General features: G+C 35.5%; 1 protein-coding gene across 18 annotated transcripts in view; it reads left to right on the top strand.

Moving 5' to 3' along the window:
- PCM1 (pericentriolar material 1) overlaps positions 1–14,341 on the top strand; it is a 92,894-nt gene extending 78,553 nt beyond the window's left edge. For 8 of the 18 annotated variants that reach the window (XM_080928571.1, XM_080928573.1, XM_080928580.1 and 5 more), the window contains 8 exons: positions 912–974; positions 1,217–1,352; positions 1,782–1,942; positions 3,383–3,464; positions 5,180–5,436; positions 7,921–8,013; positions 8,092–8,206; positions 13,338–14,341. In XM_080928571.1, coding sequence (XP_080784697.1) covers positions 912–974; positions 1,217–1,352; positions 1,782–1,942; positions 3,383–3,464; positions 5,180–5,436; positions 7,921–8,013; positions 8,092–8,206; positions 13,338–13,396 — 966 coding nt within the window. In that variant the 3' untranslated portion in view covers positions 13,397–14,341. Of the gene's footprint in view, positions 1–911; positions 975–1,216; positions 1,353–1,781; positions 1,943–3,382; positions 3,465–5,179; positions 5,437–7,920; positions 8,014–8,091; positions 8,207–9,257; positions 11,269–13,337 lie in introns of those variants that run through there. The other 10 variants (XM_080928574.1, XM_080928566.1, XM_080928570.1 and 7 more) reach the window with 5 other exon arrangements.
- Positions 14,342–14,617: the final 276 nt, after the last annotated feature.

The following is a 14,617-nucleotide window of genomic DNA, read 5'->3' as shown; positions in this document are numbered from 1 at the left end:
CAATCTAGAGCAGAGGCATAGAAGTTAAGAGTGCATTTTCTCTTGCAGAAGACCTGGGTTCAGTTTCCAGAATACACATGCTTTTAACTACCTTTAAGTCTAGTTCTAGGAAATCTTAAATCCTTTTCTGGCCACCTTGGGCACCAGGGCAGGAATGTGTACACATGTGAACAAAACTTTATAGCTGGGTAGGGTGATGCATGCCAATAATTTCATAATAAACTTGGAAAACAGAGGCGTTTGGATCTCTCTGAGTTCCAGACCAGACTAGTTTACACAGTAAGTTCTAGAATAGGCAGGGCTACAGAGAGAGTCCCTATCTCAAAAAAATCAAACAAACCCTTCATACACATAAATAAAGAATCTTAAAGAAGTGTTAAGCTGGGCCAGGGAGATGACTCAGTGGGCACAGCAAGGACATGGATTAAAGCATCAGAACCCACGTTCAAATCTCTAGAACGCATGTTAAACAGAGGCATGGTTGTGTATGCCTGTGACTTCAGTACTTCTACAGCAGGATAGGAGAGTCCCTTACAGCTAGCTTGTCTAGGTATATAGCAGCAAACCACAAAATGACACCCTCTCAAGGTAGAATACAAGGAGCAATATATGAAGTTATCATCTGATTTCCACAGACACACAGACACACACACACACACACACACACACACACACACACACATATATTAAAGAAAGACAGACATTAAAAGAGGATAATGAGGTGTGAGAAAGTATATCATTTATATGTGTAAATTGAGAATAAATATTTCAAAGGAACGATAAGCTAAAGTCTGTAGTGGTTTAGATGTGGATAATGACAAGCAACAAAAACTGATTTATTTATTAAGACTAGAAAAACTGGAATTACAAAAGTGTTCTTGCTAAATTCTTCTCAATTGATTTGCTATTAGGCCAAAAAGATTCTTGAAGGAGATCATGGCTCACCTGCTGGAGAAATTGATGATGAAGACAAAGTATGTGCTAATTAGTATCTATCAATAATCCTTTTAGAACGAAACAAAATTTTAACAGCTTTTATCTTTTTTTACAGTTAAAGTATGTAGTTAAATCTCTTCTGACAAATCATGATTTTTCTTTTAAAACAAACTAGCATATCAAAAGTAATCATTACACAGTGACTGTTGTTGCTATGAAAGCTCTATCATATATACCTTTTTAAGTACTCTAAGGAGTTAATTATCTGCATTGTTTACAGGACAAGGATGAGACTGAAACTGTTAAGCAGACTCAGACTTCAGAGGTATATGATGCTAAAGGTCCCAGAAATGTAAGATCTGATGTTTCTGATCAAGAGGAAGATGAAGAAAGCGAACGGTGTCCAGTGTCTATTAGTAAGTTTAAGGGCTTTGAAATATACATATGCTTTCTGTAGTTCACTTAAAGGTTTGTAGGTGTGCAGTGAGTATTGTGTCAAACTCTGCATTTGTATCCCAGTACTATTTTGACTGAATGATCTGTGTGACCTGATTAAATTACCTTTTTATTCAGTTCCACAGTTTCTAGTGTGTACTGATTTGTATGCTTCAGATACAGTATATAAAAGTACCTGTGCCTTTCAGTGATGCAACAGACAGTAACCATTGCTGTGATCAAGTGGGTAGATGTGATGCGCAGCAATAGGAGGTGGAGTAGTAGGGTAGGTAGATTTAGTCCAGCCAAGAGTTAGTACAACAACAAAGTGAGACTCTCATCTACACCCCTACCCCCAACCTTGAAGATTAAGTTGTGAGTTAACTAAAATTTGTATGTAATCAACTTAGATCTATCTAAAGCCGAAAGTCAGGCTTTAACTAATTATGGAAGTGGAGAAGATGAGAATGAGGATGAAGAAATGGAAGACTTTGAAGAGAGTCCTGTGGATGTCCAGACTTCACTCCAGGCAAACACTGAAACTACAGAAGAAAATGAACAGGACAGTCAGGTATTTTGTTACAAACCAGTCCTAGTTCAGCTACTGAAAACAGCCTTCTGAGAGCTGTTAAAGTGCATACTTTTTTCTATTATTATTTTCAAAAATATTTATTAAAAAATAGTATATGTATTTAGATTTGAAATATGCCAGGCATATAACAAATGTCTTTAATCTCAGCACTCTGGAAATAAAAGTGGGTAGATCTCTCATGAGTTTAAGGCCAGTCAGAGCTACATAAGGAGACCATGTCTCAAAAATAAAAACAAACAAATAACAACAACAACAAAAAATCAGAAGCACTGGCTTTAGTTTATATCTCATAATCTTTAAGGCACCTCATGTTCTTTGTAACAAGTTGTTAAACTACAGAAAAACTTTAGAAGATCTGAATTTTGTAGTTAAAGTTTCATATTTTTCTCCTAGTTACGAATTAGAATAGTATATATCAAGCATAAAATGATTTCTTTTCCTCCTGCCTTTACTTTAGCCCAAGAGGCTATACCTGATACAGTTTCTCCTGCTGTAGGTATCTGCTGAACCTTGAATGTTTAAGATTTATAGCGATATACTCTGTATGTGAGATATGCATGCTCATGTGCATATTTTGAAACAATTGGCTTAGTTTCCTTGGAGTTTCTCTATGAGGCATTTTTTGTGGACAGCTTACTTTCTGATAGAAAGTCCCAGTTGTTGTCCCAGTCTGTGTTGGTGTGTGTTGGTTTCCTTTGAGTGGTTTCTCAAAAAGGGTTCTTCCTTCTCCACCCTGCATCATAGGATTTTGTTGCTGGTATTTCTAAGTGGATAGAGTAGGTAATTCCATCTTTATGTAGATTTACAATAAAGGCTTATTTTCAGTATTTTTTTTAACCATGTCCTTATTTATACATTGTTTTTTGCCTTTTGCTTTTTCTTAGATCTCCCTTTTATTTGAAGCTAATTCAGGTCTCAAAAATGTAATCTTCCATGAAAAACTAGAAGTCGATCCTTTTCCAGAAGACTAGAACTCCCATTAACATCCCTTCTTGTAGTCATTAACCTACCTCACCACCGTAGTCCTCCCTAGTATTGGGTATTTCCATTGTGGGATCAATCTCAGATTCTGTTTCTCCCTCTGCTACAAGCACTTGATGTTGTTCATCCTCCTCTTCTTTCTGACTTCTGTGTCATTCACTTGAAGGTTACAAGTAAATCCTTTAATTTTAAGAGAAGATCCTGAGAAAAATAGTAAAAACTTCTAGGATCTGTTTTACTCTAGTCATTTAAATTATTTTATGTTTATTTAAGTAGCAAACGGTTTTAGTTAACCATGTGTTCCTTGAAACATTTTAAATACTGTTATATTTCTTGTTTTATAGCCCTGGGGTTGGTTAAAACCATACAGTATTATTTTTTTTTCTATAGGGATCATGTATTTTAAGGTCTTGCAATTAAAATTTATTTCTCTTTTAGGTTCTGCAACATGATCTTGAAAAAACACCAGAAAGTACAAATGTACCATCAGACCAAGAACCAAGTAGTAAGAGTAAGAATTGTAAACAACCCTAACTTTGAATTCTTAAAATATTTTCTTTGTCCTTAAATGTAAAAGAAGTAGTTTTCGTTTGTCACTAGTGTGAGTGTCAAGGCATTTTGGACCTGAGGTCTATCTTTGTTCTCCTGGTATTTTATAAAGAAAAAAATGTAAGAGAATGGCGCTTGATTTCTTATTTTGTTGTTTAATTTAGTATAGTGTTTTGAAACAGGATCTCATGTAGCCCAAGCTGGCCTTGAGATCTTTTTTTAATTAACAACTTTATTTTTTAAAAACAGAGATAAATATACAGATTTTAAAAGCATTTTTGCATAAAAGCATATGAATATATTTTTGTCAGTACTTGATTTTTTTTAAAGGTTTGATAGTATGTATTGAAAACTTACTACTTAACAATGAGCATAAAGTACATGTAAAACAAAACATAACATGGAAATAGTCAATGTTTTCTTGGTGTCAAAGATTAAACATAATGATTTTTAAATACCAAGGATTGCCACAAGGCTGCATTCTTAGCTCTTGAGTTATTAATGATTTAAGGTCCAGGTGTACCACACTCTGAGAGGATGCTATACACTTTTTTTTCCTAAGAAGGACTGAGGCTTCCACATTTTGGCCTTCCTTCTTTTTGAGCTTCATATGGTCTGTGAGTTGTTTCTGGGGTGTTCAGAGCTTTCTGGGGCTAGTGTCCAATTATCAGTGACTACATATTATGTCTGTTCTTCTGTGACTGGGTTAACTCACTCAGGATAATATTCTGTAGTTCCATCCATTTGCCTAGAAATTTCATAAAGTCGTCGTTTGTAATAGCTGAGTTGTACTCCATTGTGTAAATGTACCACAATTTTTGTATCCATTCATCTACTGAAGGACATCTGGGGGCCTTGAGCTCTTCATAGAGTTCAAGATAACCTCAGTTCTCCTGCTCCATCCTTCTGAGTCATCCTTGAGTTGCAGGTGCATGCACCCATATTGTGCCCCCAACTACCAATTATTTTTCATTTATATATTTGTTTGTGTATTTATTTATTTATTTTGAGGCAGGGTCTTTGTATAAATCAGATTGTCCTTCAACTTGAGATATCTATCTGCTTGTTTCTGTTTCCTGCATTGTGGGGCTAAAGGAGTGAGACTCTTGCCCAGTACAATTATTTTTATGTTTGTGTATTCATTTTTTTAAAATGCATATGTACCTAAGTATATGTATATGTATCATATGCATGTAGTGGCCAGAAGAGGGCACCAAGCACTAGCTCATCTGGAACAGGTGGTTGAGAAGGACTTGATGTGTCTTCTGGGACCTGAACTCCAGTCCTTTGTGAAAGAAGCAAGTGATTTGATCTGATAAGGCGTCTCCTTAGTACTCCCAACCCTCTTTATAGATATTTGACAAATATTTACCTTACGCAAAATTCATCCAGAGTTTCATGTCTTAGATACAAATGGGAGGGGTATGTTTTGTTTCAGTTTGTTTAAAAATAATATTCATTCTAGGGCTTTAGTCTTAAAACAGTTGGCCTTGAAATTTATAAATTAAAAATTTCCTAGCTAAATCTGTTCAGTTACCTTGGGAACCATGAGTAAGAAAAAGGGATTGGGATCTTTTCTTTTGGATCTTCCATTACTCTCATTCTTATATTTGATCTTTAGTGTTACGAGTAAAATTGAACAAATTATTCATTCCTCTAATGCTGAGACTTTCTTTTTAATGGCAGATGATCAAGACAGCTCTCCTGTGAAACCTTGTTATCTCAATATCTTGGAAAATGAACAACATTTAAATAGTGCTACCCATAAGGAATCACTCACTACTGCTGATTCATGTAAACAGCCTGACCCTATGCCATTGCCCTTGACTGCAAGTGAAACCTTAGTGCCTCGAGTCAAAGAAGTTCAATCTGCTCAGGAGACCCCCGAGAGCTCTCTGGCTGGAAGTCCTGATACTGAATCTCCAGTGTTAGTGAATGACTATGTATGTAATATTTACATTTCCATATAGTTTTGCTTCTGCATGTCTGTATACTTTTCAAGAGTAATGCATTGAATATATAAATAAAACTCCACTTTGTGCTTAGGTTTAGAACCTGTCAGATCATTTATTCTTTAAAACTTTGATATTAAAGGGATACTACATTAAATGACCATTTTAAAATCTGAAAGGTTTAGTTTTCAAAACCAAAACATTAGTTTTGGGTTACAACTTTAAGAGAGTTCATATACATATCTGAAGTGCTCATGATACATGATAAATCAGTTAATCTCTTACACTATTCTTTTTTTAATTTCTTAGCTCTTTAGAGCATTTTAAAATTCTTTTTATATACCTAAAGATTTAAATTTGTGGTATGATATAAACCTGTTTGACAGAGTCATTAGTTGTATATAGCAAATTGCATAAAAATATACTAAGGAGTTACACTTATAATAAAAAGTACTTTAGTTTTACTCCGAATCTTGATTTTATTTATATTTTATAGCAAACAGTTTAGTTTGTAGATGTGTGGGTCTCATATTTTTAATATAAAATTTTCTAGCAGAAATGAAGAGTTTGTAGCATAATATTTTGACCCCAGTGGGTATAATGGATCCCTCTCTTCTTGTTGTTTGATTTGGTTTCTTGAGGAGTTTGTTATGTGTATTGGGCCAATCTGGAACTTGATAGGTAGACAGACTAGCCTAGAACTTTAGGTGTTCCTCTTGCCTCTGTCTGAGTGCTGCAGTTACAGGCTTAGCCTTCAGTTCTTTTTTTATAAATTAAAATCTATTTTCTTAAAGATATTTTCATAGTTATCGCTTACAGATTCGTCAGAAAGGGAATGTTTCAAAAACATCAGTAGAAACTTACACTTTTAAGCTGCTTTGTTTTTATGCTATGTACATTTAAGTATTCAAAGCTCTGAAAATTGTTTGATTTAATCATTACACATTTTGCAATATTTATCTATTTTATGTGTATGTGTCTTGAGTATATGCATGTGCACAGTGTGTGTTCAAGAGCCAATAGAAGTAGGAAGTGGGCATTGGATTCCCCTGGAATTGGAGTTGTAGATGGCTGTGAGCCACTGTGTAGAGAATTGATCGGAGTCCTCTATAAGTGAGGTTAACCACTGAGTCATTTCTCCAGCCCCTTTCAAAATATTTTATTAGATTTAATTAATTAGTTGAGAGAGAGAGTGTGTGTGTGTGTGCATGTGCCATATTATGTGTGAAGGACAGAGGTCTTGCAGGAGTTTGTTCCCTCATCCTCAGTGTGGGTCTGGGGAGTTGAACTCAGGCTTAGCAGCAGATGCCAGCTGAGCCATCTCATGGGCCCCCACCCAAATTTACTCTTGTTTGTTCGTCTTTGAGACATGTGGTCCCTATATATTTCTACTAGCCTGGAGCTCGCTATATAGAGCAAACTGGCCTCAAACTCAGACCTGCTTGCCTTTGCCTTCTGAGTGCTAAGATTAAAGTCATGTGCTGCTACACCCAGCTTGATTTATTCATACTATCATTTGATGAATATAAAATTACTATAGATTTTCTATTGATAATACCTCAAACCTAGATTACAAGGGTTTTTGAGTTTGAATTTTTAGGCAGAGATCCATGCTGGATCTGTTTTTTTCACAAAACAGTGAAATGATTAGTACTATGTTCTCTGAAGGGATGTCTGGGACCTGTAGAGATGGCTCAGTGGTTAAGAGCACTGGCTGCTCCTCCAGATGATCTGGGTTCAATTCCCAGCACCTACATTACAACCTACAACTCTCTGTAATTCTAGTTCCAGACATCCTCAGACAGACATGTGCACATAAAATTTTTTTTTAAATTCAAAAAAGATGTTGCCAAAGGGAGGTGTGCACCTGAAAAAGAGTGAGAGGGGATGAGGGTACAGAAGGGAGGATAGCCTCAGTTCCTGTTTGGGCTGCTGACATATTAAGACCCCTAAAAATTGAAAGGGATAATTTGGGAGAGAAGAGAATTCAAGTTGAAGAAAAAAAATGGAGGCGTGAATTACTAAATTTACAACTGATATTTTTATATGAACCTTAACAAACATGGTAAGTAAAGAACTTACTAATATTTTACTCTGAATATAGTTCTGATGCATTCTGTGAACATAAACTGTAAGGGTTGGTGAAGGACCTTTTGTCTAGCATATGCATGATCCTGGGTACAGTCCCCAGTACCACAAAAGAGACACAAACAAACAAACACTTGGTTATTTACCTTTCAGTGTTGTAACTACTATTAATTATTCATTCAGCCTTTGTAAACTTTTTTTAATGGAGAAAAAAAGTATGTTCATAGTACATATGTACCCTGTTTTGTAAACTATTTTATGTAAGAATCCACTTATTTCTTGGGACAATTGATTTAGATTTTGGTGCAGATGTAGAAGGTCTTGTGACTTTTGATTTTTTATTTTCATTAACTTTTTTTTTATTATTATCTCTAACTTATCTCATAGGAAGCAGAATCTGGTAACATCAGTCAAAAGTCAGATGAGGAAGACTTTGTGAAAGTCGAGGATCTGCCGCTCAAACTGACCGTCTGTTCAGAGGTACTGGGCTCTTTCAACCCAGCTTGCCTTTATCAAAATCTGAGATGAAAGATTATAGTTTTAATTTTTGTTCTAAAGGCAGAGCTGAGGAAGAAAATGGTAGAAGAAGAACAGAAAAACCATTTATCAAATGAAATATGTGAAATGCAAACTGCAGAATTAGCTGGAAATTCTCAGATACTGAAAGAGCCTGGTAAGTTACCAATTTTAATTTTGTATTGACAAATCATAATCCTACCAGTTTAGTTTGTTTTTGAAAATATACTATTTCTTCCTAGAAAAATCTAAGCCTCCTATTGGAAAAGGAGATGTTCTGTCAATTAATTCAGGTCCTTGATTCTTTTCAAATTATGTAAGATTATGTTTCTTATTTTTAAAATCTTTAGCTTAATAAAGTACTAAATGCAATGCTAACATATTAGCTTTATGAATTTTTCATGTTTAAAATTCATGTAATATCTTTTATTTTCCCTGTAAAAAGTATGTATTTAGATCAGTATTCCCCTCTGTCATTGTTCACAATATTTTGGGAGTTTTGTCATTATTATATTAAATATCTTTTAACTTTTAATGTAGAAAGTAAGAACCCCTATTTTTTCATTATAAATTTTCATTCAGATAAATACACATATTGCTTTTATAATTGTAATAATTATGTCTTATTTTGTTTCCCAAATATATATACACACACAAACATGTATATATGCTCATTCCTCGTATCAACATCAAAGGATTTCCTTTTTGTTATTCTCTATCAATACTTAAAAATCATATAAGATTTTTTCCCCTCTTGTTTTTGTCAGTGAGGTGGTGATCAGAACATTTAGACAGACCAAAGCTTTACCTTTGAGCTCATTTCTGCCCATTTGAATACAAGGCATCCAAAGCAGCAACAACCTGTCTTAGTGGGCTAAGGTGCAGCTCCCTCTTGGTACAGCCTCATGTGCCTGCCATTCAAGGAAACTGTTGCTATCTCTGCTGTTTCCTTCCAGCCTCTCTTCTTTTGTCTGCATTTAATCATTTTTGTAGTTTTCTTTTTTTTAGTGGAGTTCTTAAAATATTTGTTCTGCCTCCTATCATGAAAAACATCCTCATTCTGTATTTTGTCAGGGAATTTCACACTTTTTTATTGTGATCTTGTATGTATTGTAAGAACTTTTATGAAAAAGAATTTTAAAAGTAAGTTTTAGCAAGTAATATTTTAATTCATTAATTTATAAAACATCGATTATTCTTCTTTTCAGAAACAGTGGGAGCCCAGAGTATATGAAATGTCTTCAGAGACTCATCTAACTCTCTTACATAGTCAGCACATTAAAAAAGACACTAAATAAACATTTGTTTTGATCTGTATAAAATGTAAATTAGTTTGACACTGCATTTTTGATGGGTGTGCTAATTTCTGCCCATGGCAGTTTAAAACATTAGAATCTGAATCCTGGACAGATTCGGACCTTGACACACTGTGGGATTTTTCTTTTGCTTTTATTATTATTATTTTCTTATGATCTTGACCCTCACCCCTAATTGTGACATTTGGTGTGTTAACTTTAAAATGTAGTTTTAAATAAAGTTTGATCTTATCTGTAAAGTATGCTTTTGGGAAATTTTGTTGAATTCTATGCAGCAAATTGCTGTTTTATGTAACAGTACTATTCAGAAACAGCAGTGGTCAAGAATTTGAGAAATTCTTTATTTCTTTCAATTCTTATTTATTATAGAGCTCTGACTTAGACCAGTCTTCCCAAGTAATGGCAGTGTCCTTGCTGTTGACTCTGTGTAAGAATAAAGCAGATTGTGAAGGTGACCAGGAATCTGTGGAGTGGTCTTAGAACATGTTAACTCGGACTGTGTACAAAGTTTAGATATTGTTAGTAACTGGAGCTTAACAAAATTATCTATTAGATTGATACCTTTCAGAGTTGAAACTCCTGTCTTATGTTGCCTCATTCTAAAACTTTAAAAAAGCTTTATATGTATTTCTGTACAGACAAGTAGCATTCTAATTAATTTAAAATAAACCAAACTGAAATTAGGATAAATAGAACTAAATTTATGTAACAGAACATGAAGATTTTTAATGCCTATGGACAAACATGCCTTTTGAGATAATTTAAACCAAAGCCTAATAGTTGTTTATATGTTTTGAGTGCGAAGGGATACATCACTAAGTAAACCAATGTTAAAAAGTGCTTTGCCTTCTGATTCTGTCTGTTCTTACCAACTCTCGTACTCTCGCAGAGCCAGGTAACCATGAGTGCCAGGCTCAGGGTTCTACTTGAAAAGGAGTAGTGTGAAGGACTGATTGCTCATTCCAAGTATTTCCTTAAATGTAAGTCGTTGCCTCTAATACTCTGTAAGAACGTATTTGGTTTCCTTTACAACCCTGGCTGGCAGCTGTGTAGAAGTGACACAGGCCTGTGATCCCAGCACTCCAGAGGCAGAAGCTGGCCAATCTTGTCTACAGATTGCATTCTAGGACAGCTAGTGTTACGTAAAGAAACCGTGTCTCGAAAACCAAAATAAATAATAAAATTCTTACTTATTTGATAGGTTAATATAAATGTCTAGTCAGTGAATAACAAAAGATGCTTTTTCTCTGAGGACTTTTATTGTATTGTTACTTAATTTAAATTAGGACCCTATTTTTTTAAACTTCATTAAAATTTATTTGCAAAACTTCTAATCCAGAGTTTTACCCAGCTGGACAGACTTCAGGGACGTTAGACCAGTAATTTATATTATATGTACAAACAAGTTATATATTTTCCAGGCTCAAAAAAAAAAAAAAAAACAAAAAACAAACAAACTTCATTTTAAACCTCAAGCCAGGCCTTACTCACTACAGTGCACTCTCCTCCCTTTCGTGCTTTCTCTTTGCATGCGTACAGTGGAGGGCTGAGTCATGGCACCCACGAGCTTTATCAAGCTAGTTTACTTGACTTGCGTCCTGCTTGCTATCTATATCTAGTTCATTGTTTTGGTATTTTAGTGGATAATTTAGTTTTAACATAACCAGAGATTAAGAGCAGACAATGTGTATAACATGTTGAAGTATTCTGTTTGCATTTATTTGTAAGTTAAAACTTTGGTTAGTGATAGATAGAGAGAAAAATATCCCAACAAGAAAGATACAACTCTATGTAGTTAGAGATAATGCTGCCATAATAAACCACCCAACTGTGGAGGTACTCTGTATTTTGTAACATTCACTTTGGGTAAATGCTTTTTCACTGTTAATAAATGTATGTCCTACATAAACTCTGAATTGAATTTTTATTTAAACTGACATGTTCATAGTAGTTTAGAATTTATTCTAAAATTGTGTCTTAATCAGCATTTTTTAATGTTAAAGAATCAGGAATAATACACTGACTATCAAAGGTGTGAATTGAGTATTTTTCTTGTGAAGAACACACTTCATTCTTTCTTAGTTGCATTGCTTTTTAAAATGTCTTTGATATGTACATAAAGGAGGGATTCTGAGATTGAATCTACCTTCTGTGGTCTGAAAATATCTAAGAGAATATAAATGTTAAATGTGATGCAGTAAAGTCTATCAACATGAGAGGGATCACACTTTGTCAGATCTGTTCTAGAAGAGGGGTTTTAATTGTAAACTCGCCTACCATAGACTCCTAATTACTAACTTCCAGCACGAGGCAGAGTAAAACAGTCTTGTGTAGGCTCTCCAGAGCAACTGGAATTCTATTCTGCCTACCTACCTGACCTTAACAACTTTGGCCTTAAGGTCAGTAGACTCTTACCCTGTGTTTTCCTGTTACTGAAAAAAACTGCATTGAGTAGGGCACTGTAGAGAGTATGCTGATCAAATGGCTGCTCAGGAACTAGCCTTCAGTATTATCAAAGTAGTAAACCAAAATATCTGCTTATTTTTAAACAAACATATACATTAAATTGTTATACAATCTATGTGTAAACATACATTAAGTTGTTCATTTTGTGGAGGGATGCAGGTGTGCTATGGTGGACATTGGGGAGGTCAGAGGACAACTTGCAGGAGTCTAGGAGTCTACTTTCCATTATGTGGGTCCCAGAGACAGAACTTAGGTCAAGTCTCCAGTCTTGGCAGCAAGCAGCTTTACCCACAGAGCCATCTCACCACCCGGTGGTTATAGTTTTAATTCTCTGTCTTACGTGACATTCCTCAGATTGTTAGTTTTTAGGTTTTTCAAATAGTGGGACAGGACAATTGTAATACACATTTTACATCAGCTTCCTAGTAACATTCTAAAGTCCATGTGTGTGGGCTAAGTATGGAGATTTTTTTTTTTTTTTTTTTTTTTTTTTTTTTTTTTTTGTGAAAAATGCTGAGAAATTAGTGAAGAAGCAGGCTGATAAAAGAGAAACTGTAGTGTCTGGGTAGAGGATCTCAAGTCTCTCAGTACTAAGTATGCTGTGGAAATTATTTTCAAAATGGGAGTAAGGCTACAAAGAATGCAGCAGTTAGGAGTGCCTGCTGCTCTTGAATAGGATGGGGCTCAGTTCCCAGGGTCCATGCTGAACACCTTACAACTTGCAGCTCCAGTTCCAGCTCCTGGGAATCTGATGCCCTCTGGTACAGAAACTCTGGTACATACTTATATCTGAAAGTAAAATCTAGAATAGGGTTAAGACAGGGAATGACGGAAAAAAGTCACCAGAAAAAGGTGAATGGAGTTTACCAATATTGGCCCACATACTGTGCCCTTCCTGATGTCAGAATATTGATTTGAAAAGTAGCCATTTTAGGGGAAACAGTATACTGAGTTCTGACCCCTGTCTTTGCCACTGGTAACAATGACTGAAAAGATAGTGAGTAGGCTTAACTGCCAAAGAGAATGGAATGGGTTGGACATGCATCTCAGGAGTAGAGCTCTGTCAGGATCAAAGTCCTGTGATCATCATCAGCTCTGCAGAAGGAGAGGAGGAAGAGGATGAATTAGACATTAATAAAGAAAATTAAAGCTGGATGAAAAGGGGAAATGTTTTTCAAATTGCTCAGTTTGATGTCTGGATATCATGGCCACCCAAGAAGGAACAATACAACGAATGGGAATGAGCCCAGGTTCACTCATTTAGCAAAATGAATTTTACTGGAGACCTCCCATCTGAAGTAGACTTGATACTACTAAATAACCCACTAATATGACTCCCAATGTGTCTAGACCAAAAGACCAAAACCTTACGACCGCTGAAATAAAAGGGATACTAAAAGGTTGGTTTTTAGAATATAAGTCCTTTTGTTTGAGTTTCTTATTTTTTTTTTCTTTTTCTTTTTTTCTTTCTTTCTTTCTTTTTTTTTTTTTTTTTTTTTTTTTTAGTTTTCAAGACACAGTTTTACTTTGAATACCTGGATCGCCTGGAACTAGGTCTTCTGTAGACCAAAAACCTCAAAACCAGAGATTTGCCTGCCTCTGCCTCCCGAGTTCTGGGATTAAAGGCTCCTTGTGCTGCAACACTCTAAATACTTGACAAGAGTCTTATTGGGTTCACTCCTGCATCCGTGAGAGTAACACTGTAACAGTCTTAAGCCATGTCAGGTACTGGCTTCTGCCTGCAACGTTTGGAAGAACTTTAAATCTAAATTCCTAAACCTAAAGGAACTCTGAGAAAATCACTGCTGAACATTTATTTTATACCAGAAAATATGAAACCACAAGATAATTATTAGTCAGCCTATTGGTGAAGCAATCAGAATCCTAACATTTTCCTGTTTGCATGTAATGCAATGCACGTAAAATAGAATGTTTGTGGGATGATGGAATGACTCTGTGAGTAAGGGTACTTGTCACCAAGCCTGATGACCTGAGTTCTATCTCCATAATCCATATGGTGAGGAAGAGGCTGAGAGACAGCTCCACAAAGTTGTCCTCTGACCACCACATGTGAAGTGCATACGCCCATACATATTAAAGGTGTTTAGAACACATGCTGAGGTAATCTGGAGGAGACAGTAAAAAATTCACTATATTTCCTTTAAATTATGAAATGAATATGAGAAGTAGGAAGGAAAATTACGTTATCGAATATTCAAAGGTAGACCTTCCAGTCTATCGGCATGCTTTATGTCCGAAATTACAACTTAAAATTCCTGACCAAGTCTTATAGGCAGCTTCGGTTTCTGTTGTTTTTGAGATTAGGTCTCAACATAGCTCAGGCTGGCCTTAAACTAGCAATGTAGCTAAGAATGCCTGTGAACTCCTGACCCTCCCAAATACTAGGATTATAGATGTATCAAACCTGACATTAATTTTTTTAGGCACTGTGGATAAATTTAGAAGCACAGCTAGGTGGTAATATTTAAAATTACATTTGTCGTGTGTGTGTATATATATGTGTGTGTACACTGTTGACACATGTGGAAGTCAGAGGACAACTTCATGGAGTCGCTCTCTTCCTCTACCATATGAGTACTACAGATTGAGCTAAAGCTATCAGGCCCTAAGGTCACTCAACCATCTTTTAGAATTGGGTAGTAATTTTCTTTAAAAAACCTTCATCTTGAGATGCCAGAGGTTGAACCTCAGGTAGGCCTCACACACACTAGGCAAATGCTTTACCACTCAGTTCCGCTCCCAACCCATGTGATAAAATACAAGAC

This window comes from Micromys minutus, assembly GCF_963924665.1.
Source record: "Micromys minutus genome assembly, chromosome: 14".
Lineage (NCBI taxonomy): Eukaryota > Metazoa > Chordata > Mammalia > Rodentia > Muridae > Micromys > Micromys minutus.
The sequence above is the reverse complement of the archived record's forward strand: the minus strand, read 5'-3'. Positions and strand labels throughout refer to the sequence as shown.